The 15,596-nt window shown below is 40.6% G+C and overlaps 1 protein-coding gene across 2 annotated transcripts in view; it reads left to right on the top strand.

The window, feature by feature from the left end:
• LOC144526668 (rho GTPase-activating protein 29-like) overlaps positions 1–15,596 on the top strand; it is a 29,501-nt gene extending 13,905 nt beyond the window's left edge. Inside the window, exons 1-20 of one of the 2 annotated variants that reach the window (XM_078264282.1) lie at positions 890–1,192; positions 2,289–2,385; positions 2,651–2,723; positions 2,964–3,024; positions 3,638–3,787; positions 4,352–4,416; positions 4,551–4,661; positions 5,152–5,232; positions 5,651–5,818; positions 6,087–6,224; positions 6,963–7,150; positions 8,645–8,817; positions 9,106–9,240; positions 9,814–9,912; positions 10,545–10,708; positions 11,102–11,290; positions 11,458–11,595; positions 11,905–12,137; positions 12,693–12,993; positions 13,665–15,596. In XM_078264282.1, the coding sequence (XP_078120408.1) occupies positions 2,667–2,723; positions 2,964–3,024; positions 3,638–3,787; positions 4,352–4,416; positions 4,551–4,661; positions 5,152–5,232; positions 5,651–5,818; positions 6,087–6,224; positions 6,963–7,150; positions 8,645–8,817; positions 9,106–9,240; positions 9,814–9,912; positions 10,545–10,708; positions 11,102–11,290; positions 11,458–11,595; positions 11,905–12,137; positions 12,693–12,993; positions 13,665–14,825 (3,612 nt within the window). In that variant the 5' untranslated portion in view covers positions 890–1,192; positions 2,289–2,385; positions 2,651–2,666 and the 3' untranslated portion in view covers positions 14,826–15,596. Of the gene's footprint in view, positions 1–889; positions 1,193–2,288; positions 2,386–2,650; positions 2,724–2,963; positions 3,025–3,637; positions 3,788–4,351; positions 4,417–4,550; positions 4,662–5,151; positions 5,233–5,650; positions 5,819–6,086; positions 6,225–6,962; positions 7,151–8,644; positions 8,818–9,105; positions 9,241–9,813; positions 9,913–10,544; positions 10,709–11,101; positions 11,291–11,457; positions 11,596–11,904; positions 12,138–12,692; positions 12,994–13,664 lie in introns of those variants that run through there. The other variant, XM_078264281.1, reaches the window with a different exon arrangement.

Here is a 15,596-nt window from a genome sequence, read left to right as displayed (position 1 = left end):
TGAGGACTCAAAGGTTTGGATGATAACAGGCCTTGTGCGTCTCCGTGCCTTCAGAGTGTGTCGTCTCCTCACTCATGTTGTTCTTTGATGTTCATGACACCTGGGGCATTTGGACAGCTGCCAGAGTTTACCGGAAAGAAGTCCTCCTCCCGCCGTCTCCAAACACATGGTTGTCGAACTAGTCTGAAATGCCAGGTATCCACTCAAACTATTCTCCTACTATTGTTTTTTTTTTTTTCCCCCACTCTTTTAAATTAACCAGAAAATGTAGAGAACATGTTCAGCTCCACTCAGCTGTATGATACGATTTCATGTTAGACAGAGACAGCTATTGTTATATTGCCCGTACTTCCTCTCTCTTGTTTATGTCATCAAAGATATGATCATTTCAAAGACATTGGTTCAAACCAGACCCAGACTAGGTTTCTTTCCCTGGTCACATTTTGAGAGTGTTACTTTTCCTCTCCTCCTACTGAGGAACTGCAGGGCAGTCTTGTATGCCACAGGCACTTTTCTTTCTCTATGCAGATGAACCTATTTTAGATTTATTTAATCTAAGAAAAGCATGTTCATAATAGACACTCTTTTCTTGGGTTATTGTCTTTTTAGTAATTCTATTTTAGTATATTTAATGTCCTATCCCACCAGATAAATCAAGTTATGTCAAGCCAGAACTATCAGAAAATTATCAGACATGCTTTTAACTCACTAAAGACATTTTTTAGGGGCTAATTGTCCCAGTTACGGCTCAACTGTGACAAAACAATGGCCCCTGTACTTGAATGATGCAGTTTCCATATTTCAATCGTGACAAGGGGGCAGAGCTCTGGAATCATTGTTATGAGACCCACAGGATGTCCTGAGGAAGAAGTCAGCGCAGAGTTGTACGCTAGCATTCAGGGCCAGGGAGGTGCACGGCAGGGAGGCTTGCACCTCGCCGTCTCCCCCTTTTGAGTCTCCCTGGATTGTGGGGTTGCTTCTCCATCCCAGGATGCCATGACCTTTTTATGCTTCGTCATAGGTTGGAAAGTTACAATTACCCAACCACCACTGACATGGATTGAATTTGGTCTCATGAAGAGAAAATGGAAGCACAAAAGCTAGAAAGCAGACTGGAAACTGGAACTATTTAGAGCTTTTTTTTCTGGCCCCAGTTACTAGGCAATGATGCGAGTTTAACAGAGAAAAAAAGGTAAGTTTTGTCAAAGTTTTGTTTCAGAACTGATGTCACAGAACTCAAGCTGTGTGAGTGTTTCCTGTTGCGGGCAGACAGGAAGTACTCCGCTTAGTCGGATTTCACTGTGTCTTTGGTTCCTCTGATTGCTCTCTGCAAATGTCTTCTTGCTAAGTAAACCGTTCCCTGACAAGGAAAGCTCTGTGCACACATTCTCAAAGATTTGTCATGCTTGGATGGCCTTACGGTTCTGAAATAGGTGGACGTCTTGCTGTCAATAGATCTCAAAGTACAGAATGTGTATGATTGATTGCTTTTTTTGTGCATGATCAACATGGAAGATGGCCTACGGATTATAACACACTGGAACAAAGGGAAGAAAATTTGGGATTTTTTTTTTAATCTTACAAAACATCCTTGAAGATCCTTGAAGCTGTACAGAAGAAGGCATTACTCATTCGGTTGGAAGACATGATCTGTACACAGTTGTGGTTTTCATAGTGTTTTTAAAACTCTTGATCCTGTGTAACCGCTCAGGGGCTTTTTGTGTGTCGTCGAGGAGAATGTCAACATTTACTTGAAACATCTTGTAGAGGCGATTAAACCACTCCCCCACACAGTTAACTATGGGCTCTATTACTCAGCTCTATTCTTGTAGAAAGAAAAGAAGAAAAAAAAACAATGCATTGAAGCAAATGACATGCATGGTTTTTAATCCATTTTGGTCTTTTGTCCATGAGTTAATTATATTGGTGGGACCTCATCATCCAGCAAATACAGGCTTAGATGTGTTAATACATTTGTTGAATGATTGAGTTAAGATAAGCTGGTCTGTAATACAATATATATATTTTTTTATTTTTATCTTTTTTTTTTTGTTGTTGGCATTTTCAGCCTTTATTTTTGACAGACAGCTGAAGAAATGAAAGGGGAGAGAGAGGGGGGAATGACATGCAGCAAAGGGCCGCAGGTCGGAGTCGAACCCGGGCCCGCTGCGTCGAGGAGTAAACCTCTATATAAGGGTGCCCGCTTTACCAGCTGAGCTATCCGGTCGCCCGTCTGTAATATAATTTAATTTTGGCTATGTTCTTGTGTATTTTATCTCTCTCCACAGGCCTTAACTTCAAGGAAGTGAACCCAGAAAACACAAAAGCTATATTTGGCGAGATACACACATCCATTGACACTTTGGCATTCACATTCGGCAATGTGTGAGTACAATGTTTGTATACCTTTTCAACACCACTAGATTTGTATTACTTTTTGTGTGTAAGAAAAGCAGAGCTGACTTCAGTCAATCTTTAATCTTAAATCTTGAATTAATTGTCCTATGTTTTTGAATTGTAGATCTTCTTTTTGTTTTGCTTTTTGAGTTACCAACATACTTTGCAGTTGCATTTCTCAAAGCTGAATAGATTGCAATTTTGACCATGTCAAACTGTAATTTTGACATACATCTACACATCTTCCCCTCAGAGTTTCTGACTTCCTTATGGGAGATGTGGACAGCGGCTCAGGGTTGGGGATCCCCCAGACCAGGAGAAGCAGGGTGAGACACCATCTTTCTTTTTCCAGTTTTTTTTTAATTTTTTTATCAAAGCTTTGTTTTCAAACATGACAGTTTTCAAAAGGGTGCACTTAAAGCAGTAATTTTACTACGGCTCCATTTAAAAAAAAAAAAAAAACATAAAGACTTTCTGTACTTAATTGGGGTGTTGAAAACCCAGCTGCTTCTGATGTCTAACTTTGATTGCATGCATCCTTATAATCTGAAATGTCTTTTTCACAGTCTTTTGACAATGTCTCTGTGGTTCCTGAGGAATATGTTTCAGAGAAAAGTGACCTAGTGGGTAAGTGTTATTCACATTCGGTCATATACCTCTGAGCAACGTGGGTGCAAAATAAATGAATCCTGAATTGTAATAGGTATTAATGTCTGCTCTACAAGGCATTTAACGGTTGCTTTTTAGCCCAGGGCAGTCCATAGTGTCAGCTTGTGAGTAAGCTGAGTGATTTAAGCCCCAGACTCAAATTTCGACTTGAATGCCTGAGGTAGACCCGCCCTAAGCCTCTGCTTCCACCCCTGTTATTTCTGCTGCTTTTTTTTTAAACTAGCTGCTCGTTTTCCTCTCTCTGTCCACATATCTGGCATTCCTTGCCTGTTTAGGAGTAGTTCCATGTGGGATGGGAAACGCATGGGGTTTGTGGCTTTGGAGAGGTGCACCACAGTGTAACCAATAAAACGAAAATCATGATGTTGGACTATTTGATAAGATGCCTGGCACTGTCACATCCTCCTACACTGTCAACGTTAACCTAAATGTGTTTTTTCATTTACCCCCCCCACACTCGTCTGTTGGGATAGCAGAACTGAGACACAGCAATCCAACACTTTGTCATTTTCTTGATACTATGTGATTCTACTTTGTTTTGATGTGTGTGTCTCCTCTGCTGTCTCTCCAGGCCCAGAGGTGGCGTTGGCACGGGAGGAAGAAGTTGACTTGACCCTGCTAAAGAATGAAAGCGGGGTGGAGTCTGCTCTGCTCTACGCCAAGACCTGGTCCAAGTATATCAAAGACCTTCTGGCCTGGATGGATAAACGACTGGCTATGGGTGAGCCATTGAGACTATTGACAGTGCACTGGGTTGCAAAACAGAGGGTTACTGCTTCGGGACATTATACTAGATGTAGGGAAAGGATGTGATGATTGATAACTTCTGAACTGAAATTTTCTGCAAAAAATGTACCCCATCTTGTATTAGAGTGCAGTTTAAAAAAGACAAAGAGAGTTATGATTGAGAGATGTCGATTTTATTTCCTTGAAAATGAGTTTGTTATTTTAAAAATGTGACAAGGGGGGGCCTTGTATAAGCTGAAGCTTCTGACCCTACCCTTTGGTTACGACCAATAAAAAAAATTCATTCATTCATTCATATCTGTAACTTGTATTGGACCCAGGACTGAAGCAACGTTTTGCAAAAAGACCCCTGAGTCATTAAAAGCCTTTTGACTGTTAATTGAGGTTGTGTTATGTTTGTTTTGGACCAGAATTACATATGTATTTAGTTGAAATACACAGCACATGTTTTTATCCCCAAAAATACCCAATCATTCTTTGACAGTGATTACAGACATGAATAATTCCTCATCGTTTTGTATAACTATTTGTCTTTCAGATATTGAGTATGCCAAAAGTTATGCCAAAATGGCGGAGTCTGCTAAGACACTGGCCAGTCAACAGGTAACAGAAAAGCATTTTTATATTAATTAATGTATTTATAGTGTGTAATTCATATAGAATTGTTAACCTCATGTCTTAAAATAAATACTCTAATGTAATAGTTTTTCCGTCATTTATTTCTTCATTTTTCTAAGGACTACATGCCATTCAGTGATATCTACGTTTCAACATTCAAGAACGACATTGAATACAAACAGCTATTTATTCAAACTGCACTGGCTCTTCAGACCAATAAATTCATACAGGTAAGAGTGACAAGAAGAAGTAGACTGTAGTCCACATAGGGCACTTGCGTCTGTTACCTTATCTGACTTTAAACCAGTTGGTTTCTGACAAGGAAAAATAATGATCTTGGATTCATGTCAGCATTTCACAGGCGCTGACATGTCTCATGGAGCAGAGGCATGATGAAGACACATTTAGAGTGCACATAAATAACAGACCTATAGTGAAATACTCTGACTGGGGAAAAAAGACTGCAGGACTGTGCCTCCTGTGCAAAATGTAGCACTCTTAAAGTACAACAAGGCCCAATTTTTAACACAATGACACATTCAAGTCAGTAATTTCTTCAATTTGTTATCTTTATTTGTAATTCTTGTTATCGCAATATTCTCTAGCCCAAGACTTCTCGCACTTTAAGTCAGAAAACCTTCCTGTGATGCTCTAGTCAGTAGTAAAAACTTTTAAAATTGTGTATCTCAGTGTAATTGTTAAACCTCCATCTTTTTTCAGCCTCTTCTGGCCCGTAAAAATGAACTTGACAAGTTGAGGAAAGACATCAAGGAGCAGTGGCAGAGGGAGCAAAAGAAAATGGTACCTAATGAGTTCCTGTTTCAACACACACTCAAGAAAAATGCAACCTGTCTTCCTTTGTGCATTACAGACAAAGCAGCAATCCACAGTACATATAGTTACAATGTTGTCAGCCAGCCAGGAGATTGTCAGATACGTAAATGTCAGTGTAGCTAAATTCATGGAATACAATTCGGCAAAAGCACAAAATAGATTTTAAATTTTCATCATCAGTGATATATAAGAATATGCTTTTTGGATGGTAATAACAAACAAGTTTTTTTTCAGTTTTGCTCTCTTGGCACTGTCTGTTTCACACACATGCAAGACTAATCAACCACAAAGGCATGCCCGATTATATTTATACCAACCCTCTGCACACCTATGTCACATTTTAATCACATGGGCTTTTGTGGTTCATCTTGTGTGGTTTTGGCAGCAAGAGGCGGATGCAACCTTGCGTAAGGCACGAGTGCTGAAGGCCCAGAGGAGAGAGGAGTACCAGAAAGCCCACTCATCTACCAACCGCTCCCAGGAGGAGCAGTCTAATGCTGCTAACAAACAGCTTGAGAAGAAGAGAAAGCTGGAGGAAGAGGCTCTGCAGAAGGTAGGCAGGGGAGAAGTTAGGGGGAAATAATTGGTATGATAAATAGCATCTTATAATGATTCCTAAACATTGTTCAGCCTACTCAGAGCACCTGATAGGTGCGGTTTACCACACCTGGGCAATTTATATTGGCATGTGTCTCTAAAACCATTAGTTGTCCAAATCTGTCTTTGCAGCAGTGCATTGTAGTTGAATTCCTGCACGCTTACTGTACTTATCATTTCATACACATGCTCATACCATTCTCTGTATCCATTGTTGTGGTCAGGCGGAGGAGGCCCAGGACCAGTACCAGAGCTGTATGGCTGACGCAGGCGTCAGGAGGATGGATCTGACCAACGTCAAGAGCACCATCCTCACACAGATCCGAGAGATGGTCTTCCAGTGTGACCTCACACTTAAAGCTGTGAGTGGACAGTACATTATTAGGATATTAGCAGTCAGCTAACAAGCCAGGAAACTGGATTGTTCAATAACATTTAGTTATTATGCAAAGCACTTTGAATTGCCTTGTTGCTGAAATGGCTATATAAATAAAGCTGCCTTGCCTTAGTTTTTTTTTTTTACATAAATATTTTATATGTACAATGCATTATAAATTGTAAACAAATTAGTAGCCCCACAACCAAAAATGTAAAGACAACATTAAAACTTCAATTTCAATTTAATTAAGATATTTTGATACAAGGACTAACACTAAACAACATCACCAAATTTATGTTTTAAATGGTTTGTTAACATGATATACAGCAGCCCTATATTTAAAATCAGAATCGGTTAAGAAACACAAATTGCTGATTTTTTGATTACTCAAAATCTTCCATAATGAATTAGAATATACGTACTTAATTTATATGATCAAAAATGATTGATGTCAGGCTGGTAGCCTCATGTGCTACTTGTACTACGTGCTGTGCTTCTTTTGGGCTACAATTATGTTTTTAATTACATGAATTTTAAGATTGCATAGAAAGTCAAGTTAAAAAAAATGTGCTTGGTTTAACTAAGTTATAGGCTGACAAAACCAAACCAAGCCATTTGACATACACTGTACGTATTGTTTTGATTGGAGTGGTCAAATTGTGTCCACAGAATTGAGAAAACCGATGATTCATCTTTTATTAAATAATCTGTCACTCTTTAGGTGACAGTAAACTGGTTTCAGATGCAGCAGGCGCAGACTGTATCGCTCCCTGCCCACTACCAGGCACTGAGTGAGAGTGCCAAGTTGTACGAACCGGGTGAATGCTACGCTGAGTTCGTCCGGAACCTGCCCAAAAATCTGCCTAAAGAGCGTATGCACTTAGACTCCACCTCCTCTGACAATACCAGGTATCAAGGAATGTGTATATATACAATAAGACACTAGGAATGGTCTCTGTATTCAGGAATAATGTTGATGAAAGTGTTTGTTTGTTTGGCTTTATTAATTTTTGCAAAACAGGACATCGGCCCCTATAAAGTCAGACTTCTTACTCACTTTTGTGCAAGTATTTTCAGTGATTAGCTTATGAAATCTGCATGCTACACTCCTATGTTTTATTATATATAATATACATTTATCCTATGTACTTGTAGTTTAAACACAGTCACCGGGCCATCACAGGGCAGGTTGTTGCACATTTGGCTATAATATGAAACAGTCAATGTTAAATAAGTCCAGCTGAGGTTAAAGTTTCAGGATTAAAGGTTGTTTTCGATTGAACTTCAGCTTTAGAGAGTATTACAAAATATCTTTAAGTAACTCCTTCCTATTCCGAAGTTCTTCATAGCCTAGATCAGCAAAGGTACCAGTGAGTCAGAGAGAGAGAGAGGCAAGGAGAGACAGAATGCACGTTGAATTTGTTGCCCTTCCTCAGGAAATATCTGTGGCGCAGGCTGAATGCAGCAGGGGAGATTGTGAGCGTGAGAGTTTGGCTCTGGGTTAGAGCTGTCCCAAAAAATCTACTTAGTGTCAAAGCAGTGTCAGAATCAGCTTCCCCCACACATACACCCTCGTTACCACTAAGAAAGTAAACAATGCTTCACTTTGTTAGTACCAAGTTAATAGTAGGAATAATGATGATGTAGCTCTATAAGGTACAGTAAAGCTTAAATCACGTCAAGTGTTGACAATGATTGAAAAAAAATGCCTTTGTTGCTTAGCATGTCAGTTTAGTGCTTGAGACAAGTTTGTACTTCCACTAATGTGAAGCCACCGAAGTGTTTGACGTGGCATTATATGTTGCAGTGGTCTTCTGGCTGGGTTAATTTCAGTTTCTGTTCCTGATCCTTTCTTTCGGTCTTAGTTATGCCCATGCGCAACTTTCATTTCTGGAAATTCTTTGAAGTTTCTCATGACAAATAATTGTTGACGTCTTGACTTTTATAAACATCTGTTAGCAATTATGAAATTAGAAAAACCTCGGGTCTCCAGACAGCTTAGGTCAGCCTGTAATATACAAAAATGTACGCCCTCATACAAGGCACGTTTTCTCCAATGAAATAAAATGGCTTGCTAAATACAGCTGGGTCCTACAGGTGTGTGTAGTAAAGAGATAATATAATGCACTAAAGAACACGCTTGTTTTATTTATACCACTCTGCTCCAAGTAGTTAAAAATGCATGGTTTCTTGGTGGTGGGTGTTAAACAGATAACGTGCCAGAAAATGAATGCCCAAAGTCTCAGTGCCTGGAGAAGTAATGGTTGAGTCACTGGTGTTGATCTACAATCTTTTCAAATACACACTGTGTAATACAACAATACTGAGCTTTGGGACAAAATAAATCTTTCTTAATGGTAAAGTCTTCACACGTAACCTTAAACACTGACTTTATTTCCCCAGGTTTGTGTTCAACAAAAGGTCAGTGGGCAGCACTCATTCCTCCCATGGCAACCTGTCGCAGGCATCAATCACCTCCGGTGATGTGCTGAGTGGAGACGAAGCGGAGAGTCCCCTACACCGGGCTGCAAAGATCAGCGAGCCGAGGTCCAGCAGCAGCAGTACGGACATACAAGGTGCTCACTCAGTTATAAAGGGCACTATTGTGAATTCAAGTGATCACAAGCCAAACAATGTATTTTTCTATGAGCCTTTCAGGGACTTGTTCTGAGTCATGGAAATGCACCAGGACTAAAATCAAAACAGTTGTGTGCTTCTTACTCGTCATGAGTCTATAATATCTGTCTCTCTGAAAATAACTGAAACTGACGCTAAAAATATCACTAAACAGGAAGCTGCCATTCATCTGTATTTCTTTGTTATTCTGTCTGTGTGTGACTGGTGGTCTGTATGTTTTCTTGCAGCGCTGAGAAGCCAGGTCACGCTGAGAGCCTGGGCCTCCAGTAGTCAGGGGAGCCAGAGCGGGATGTGCAGTGACTCGGAGAGTGCGGGAGGCAGCAGCGAGTCGAGGTCCATGGACTCCCCCACCGCCAGTCCAGGTAAGAGGATTTTCCATTAAACTTTTTATTTATTTATAAATGATCTTGAGTCTAATTTGCACATGCAAATGGACATTTGTGCAGATGAAGCTCACAAAATCATATTGGAAAAACACCCAAATCATCCCACTTAAAAGATGATAAAAACATATTTTAAGTAAGATGATAAAGACAGTAAGAAGATAAAAACAGAAAAGAGAAATTAGCTTAGGTTCTGTATTCAAATCACAAAGCTAAAGTAGGATGAAGGCGCTCATAATGTATTTCTTCTTATTATAATCTTTTTAGTGCAAGTTCCTCATTGCACACCAGACCCACGCACTACTCATCACTTAGTGCACTTCCCTCTGCAGCTGAAACTACTTGCCACACTGTGCAAAGCTATGACTTATTCAACACTAAATGTACTGATGTATAGCACTATAGCTTATCTGTTCTCAGCAGTGCACTGGGAAATGGTCCTTCTACCAATCTGTGATAAAACTTTACAGTTACAATTAGTCACTGAACATTGTTATGTAGAAAGTCATGACTTTTATATATATATATATATATATATATATGTGTGTGCAGGTGACTTCAAACGACGGCTGCCGAGGACTCCCTCCACTGGGACCATGTCTTCTGCCGATGACCTGGATGAGAGAGAGCCACCATCACCATCAGACAATGGTGTGTGTGTGTGTGTGTGTGTGTGTGTCTGTGTGTCTTTACGACTGTGTCTGTGTGTCTTTACGACTGTGTCTGTGTGTCCCTTTCTCCTCAGGCAGATGCATGCTAATGTGTATACCAATTTTGGGCGTGTATCCGCAGTCACAGCCACTCAGCTTACACTTCCTGTATCTATGTGGAGAAAGCAGAAAACCAGTTCTTCTATTCAACCAATTTTATTTAACTTTGTTTTTTGATTTTGTGAATTGATATGCAATTGTGTGCATAAGGAAGTACAATTATGCATAAAATATCAGCTCCCTGTATTTTTATAGCAGAATATGAGTTAAAGTAATTGTATATGCCTAAAGGTATTCTGTTATTTCATCGTGTGATTAAGTGCCCATGTTTATTTTATCCCAATTATCATATCTTTATTTGATCTTTTCTGTTGTGACTTTTTTTCACACTTCTACAGTTTCTGAATTGGGCTATGAATTAATGTGTTAACAACCAGGAAATGAAAACTACTCCAAGCTACCGTTTAGTGACGTGACATCAACAAGACCTGTCACTTCTCTAATTGTCCTCACAGAGGTTCAGTTTTAGTCACCTGTCTAGTAAGTTCCCTCATCAGTGCCTCTGATTTTCAGGTCTGGCAGAGATGGTGACCGAGACAGCCAGCTCTCCGGGTCCCTTCCGAAATGCTCAGATGTCCAAAGCTGCTCAAACCCATAAACTGAGAAAACTACGAGCCCCATCTAAGTGCAGAGAGTGTGATAGTTTGGTGGTTTTCCACGGAGCTGAGTGTGAGGAGGTACAGTACATATTCTCTTTCTTAAGCTAGGCAAATGATAATGGTGTTGTGTGTTGATATGCCGAATAGATTGGCAGGACATTCATCTTGTTCATGATGCATAAGCTGGTTAATTTTATATCAGCCCAAGCATCTCGAACATTGCAGCAATTTCAAATAACCATTTAACTACCTTAAAGAAGTATGTAGTAGAGATGGTAAATGTAAGAAGACATAGCCACTATGTGTTGCCAGTTGGCAGTCGACTTGTATTTCAAGAAAAAAACATGGCGCAAAGACCAAAAACTGATTAAATGATAAATGTTGTTTTTGTAAGAATTTGTTTAATCTAATTTTTTAAAAGTAATTATCAATCAGCCACTTCATCTGTTCATGTCTCCTTTTCTTTGCCAGTGCTCCCTGGCCTGCCATAAAAAGTGTCTGGAGACGCTTGCTATCCAATGTGGCCATAAAAAGCTGCAAGGTAGACTACAACTGTTTGGTATTGACTTTACCCAAGCAGCAAAGAACAGCCCAGATGGTATCCCTTTTATCATCAAAAAATGCACGTCTGAGATTGAGGGGCGAGCCCTTAATATCAAGGTAAACTTACACAGTGTATTTGTTTATGTTTATCTCTTGATATCTTGGATTGAAGTGCTTTTTCAAGCCATACACGTTGAAGATATTTTATTATCTTACCTGGATATGTCAGGATTATCCGTTATAGTAAAAATGTACCAATCTGTGTACCTGTTTATGCTTCGCAGGGGATTTATAGAGTGAATGGTGCGAAATCCCGCGTCGAGAAGCTCTGTCAGGCGTTTGAAAACGGGAAGGACTTGGTTGAGCTGTCTGATCTTTCACCTCATGACATCAGCAATGTCCTTAAACTCTACCTGAGACAGGTGGGTCTTACATTTTTACTGAACAGTTAAACGGCTGTTTAAAATTAGTGGGCAAATCATTACATATTGTGGTATGTAGCATTGCACAAGTTACATTCTTTTTTAAAAAAATGGGTTATTTTAACAAAGCAGTTGGTCAAAGATGCTGCTTAAACTTGGGATGTAGCTGTTGACCTTTTGGCTTTTACTCTTACATTTGTACTTTGAAACAATCATTTTATTAATTATACATTCACTGATGGTTTCTTAACACAACAGTTCCCACTGCTAAGAACACAAAACACATCACGGTTTCCCTTCTGTGTACAGTTACCAGAGCCATTGATCCTGTATCGATACTACAACGACATTATCGGCTTGGCCAAAGAGTGCCAAAGAGTGACTGCGGAGGAGGCTGATAAACCTCAGAGCACCCATGCAGTAGAGAAAGGTGGGACAAGCATCCAGCTCAACAGAGTCATTTTCAAGATCCGAGACCTTCTCCACCAACTGCCTACTACCAACTACAGGACTCTGCGCTTCCTTATAGCACACCTAAACAGGTAAGGGCTCTAAACAAACACCCGGAGCTAGTCCATTGTAAGGATTTCTGTCTGTCGCTCTCTGCACAAATGTACTGATGCACAAACTTTTTCATAACACACAAAGGGAAACAGAGACTTCCTTTTAGCACAGAGGAAGTATTACAAAATGCTTAAAACTCATGCTCTATTCATAGTCTGGTTTTCAAAACTGTCACCAGCACTAATATTTTTAGATTGAAGATTCTTTGCTTGGGTCTCTAATATTTACATTTGATGATTTCCATTGTATTTGCTAGACTAATTGCAGATGCTTTAAGATCATCACATGTCACAAAAGTGCTTTGGATTGTTAGCAGCTTGTTCGGTGAAACCTTTACTCACATCTTGCCATGGAAACACTGACCAGCTAATTTTAAAATGTTATAAAGGGGACAATATTGGTCTGCAGAATGTCAATCTATCTGTGATTCTAAGTCAATGTACTGTCCCTTACAACCCAGATAAAATACTCAAACAATACCTTAAATATGTCTTTTATAAATTTAAACTGATCAATACTCTTTACTACCTCAGAGTGACTGAGCAGGCAGAGGAGAACAAGATGACTGCGAGTAACCTGGGCATTATCTTTGGCCCCACACTGATCAAGCCACGTCAGACAGACGCTGAGGTGTCCCTGTCCTCCCTGGTAGACTACCCCTACCAGGCCCTTATGGTGGAGCTGCTGGTGCAACACTTCCAAGCAGTCTTTGATGCATCACTTCTGTCTGGCTCTGACATCACCACAACTGGCCAGGCGTCCCCCAGACTCACCCCTCAAGAGAAGGTGCAGCGGCTCAGCAGACACTCCACCTCCCTGATGGACATCAAAGAGGTGAAGAGGGATTTAAGGTTGCGATTAATGCTGCTCTCATATCATATTGTACAGAATGTGAGCAGTCAAGTGGGAAAAATGTTTTATTTTAAAAGTTTTATACAGCCTTTTGTGGCTCCACAGTGAGCCGCACAAAGTCTGATAAATTGCCTCAAGTGATGTCACTTGAGTCAGCGTTGGTTGGGGCAGAGGACTACAGGTTAAATGAAATGAAAAGCAATCCAGGGGCATGGAGTTAGAAATAAGTGAGGATACCAGACCTCTGTAGCCCGCTCCTCATATCTGTTGATGTCAGCTGATACTAGCATAACACACCTGAATCTCTGAACGAACTGTTGGAAGTCGAGTAGTATTGTAGGGTTATGTAGGCGCCAGGTTTGGACTAGGAAGATGAATCCATGGAATGAAAAAGGTGACATCTCTGGTTGTGCTGCATAAAGGTTGATTCTTTTTCCAAACTGTCCATCGTGAGTCCGACAGTGTTTATAGGAGTTAGCACGGCTAAATCGGAGTACTGTTTTGAGAAATATAAAATGAAATATGTATGTTATTGTTGTGATACGAAATGTAATTATTGGCATTTACATTATTCAAGCAATGTTAACTTAATTGAATACTGATTATTATGCGATTCAGAGATTGTAATCTAATTGTTTATCGTGTCCCTCCAGGGAGCCAAAGTGTACAAAAGCTACTCCTCAATAATCCCGTCCTCGCACATCATGGATGAAGTTCAGGAGGTCCAGCCAGGAACAGAAGGGACAGAGGTCTCAGCCCAGGACAGACTCAACGGGATGCAGACATCTAGTGAAGGAGAAGTTCAGAGGTCAACCTTAGTGTTTGGCCGTCCCAGCACCACCATCCCCTCCACCACCGCTGTGGCACCAAAGGTCCAGCTACGCAGCCAGCGCACCAGACATGTGTCTCGACCGATCAGCATGCCGCTTGAACGCCTGCCCACCCCCGCCCAGATCAGCGAGAGGAATTACTGTAACACTGCTGCTAAAGTTGATGTAAGCTCTGTTGAGCGGGACCCCGTGTCTGAAACTATACAGGAGATACCAGAGCCAGAAAAGGCTCGCCAAAGTAGCTCGTCAAGGGTTAGCACCTACTACATCACTCCTTTCATTGACACGCAGTCAATGCAGAGGAGAACGTGGGACAGGAAGTACAAGCACTATGACGTTACACCTAGGACTGCTATGATTGTGGCCAACCTGCCATCCGCCAGCTCTGGAGTACAACCTGTGAAGGCAACGTTGCCTGTCACTGTAACCACTGCCTCTGTGGTCCCTACCACAAGTATTGTGAGCACCATATTCTCCAACAACCCCTACACAGTGCCAGTCAAGCCTGGCTGGACTTCTAAAAGGGAAAATGACACAGATCATTCGCTTAGTAAGTCTAGCAGCTCTCCAAACCTTCCACTAACGCTCAGGGCACCGAGAACTCTGCAGCCTCCTCCTGGAACTTTCTACAAGCCCCCTGTTTCCATTAACAGCAGAGCTAGGACGCTTCCAAACTGGACTACAACTGTTAGCACCGTCACCACCACCACCACCACCTCATCACTCACCCCCACAAACCCTGCCCAGGTAGTTACCCAGTCCCCTGCCCTTACAAGCCCCCCACAGACATGGCTCCAGACACAGGACTCCACTGACAGCGCCATTGACCCCGGGGGCTCGACCTCGGCTACCCTTTCGCCCCCACAGTCCCCCCCCCCTAGCAGCCCTGACGACCTCAGCCCCAGTGAGACTAAACCCGTCTACCAAAGACTGCGACCTCGGCGGCTGCAGGAGCTTGAACACAGAGAGGCCCATTTTGTCTGACGCCAAAAAAACATATTATATCTGTAAATATTAATGTATCTGTGCCATAGTGTATACTGGGGAAAACATTTGTTTTTATCATACAAATTGAGAGTGGGGAAAAAATGTAGGCCTGTAAAAAATAAACCATGAAAGTGTTATAAGTACTAATATATTGTATTTTACATGTTCATGTCAAAATGTCAACCGTGGTTGGTCTCTCAAGCATTCAAAACAAGCAAATACTACAAATATGATGCCAACATTGAATGTTCAGTGTCCTTTAAATAACAAATACATGAATTGTGTATTTTTATGTCAAAGAATATTTGCCAACCGCATCTGTCTGTAAAGAATTATAAATCTATCATTCTCGTTTGAAATGAACCTTTAAGTTCATGTACAATGTTTTATTTGTAATGAAATTATATTTTATTGTAATCACACAATGCACTTAAACGTAGGTTCAAATTCTATTGTTGCCTTTAATGTTCAAATTTGCTTAATTTTGTATCTTATTCCACAAAGAACTGATGGAAGTATTTTTAACATGAGGTTTTCAATTTTAAGAGTTCAACATTTTTACCTTAAAATTTGTCCTTTGTTGCCTGTGTTTGGTACATCTTTTCTCAGTATGTAAACCTTATGTATCTGTTTACGTTTTTTATATTCATTTATACATACTGCATGTTTGTCAGTAATTTTGTCTCATCGCATAGTTGTGACTATACAGAAGGAAAAAAGGCATGTAACAGTGCTTTCTGCAAATTAAAAAAGCATTTTAAACTGTAA

Source organism: Sander vitreus, chromosome 12, assembly GCF_031162955.1.
Source record: "Sander vitreus isolate 19-12246 chromosome 12, sanVit1, whole genome shotgun sequence".
Lineage (NCBI taxonomy): Eukaryota > Metazoa > Chordata > Actinopteri > Perciformes > Percidae > Sander > Sander vitreus.
This window is presented reverse-complemented; position numbering and strand designations above follow the sequence as displayed.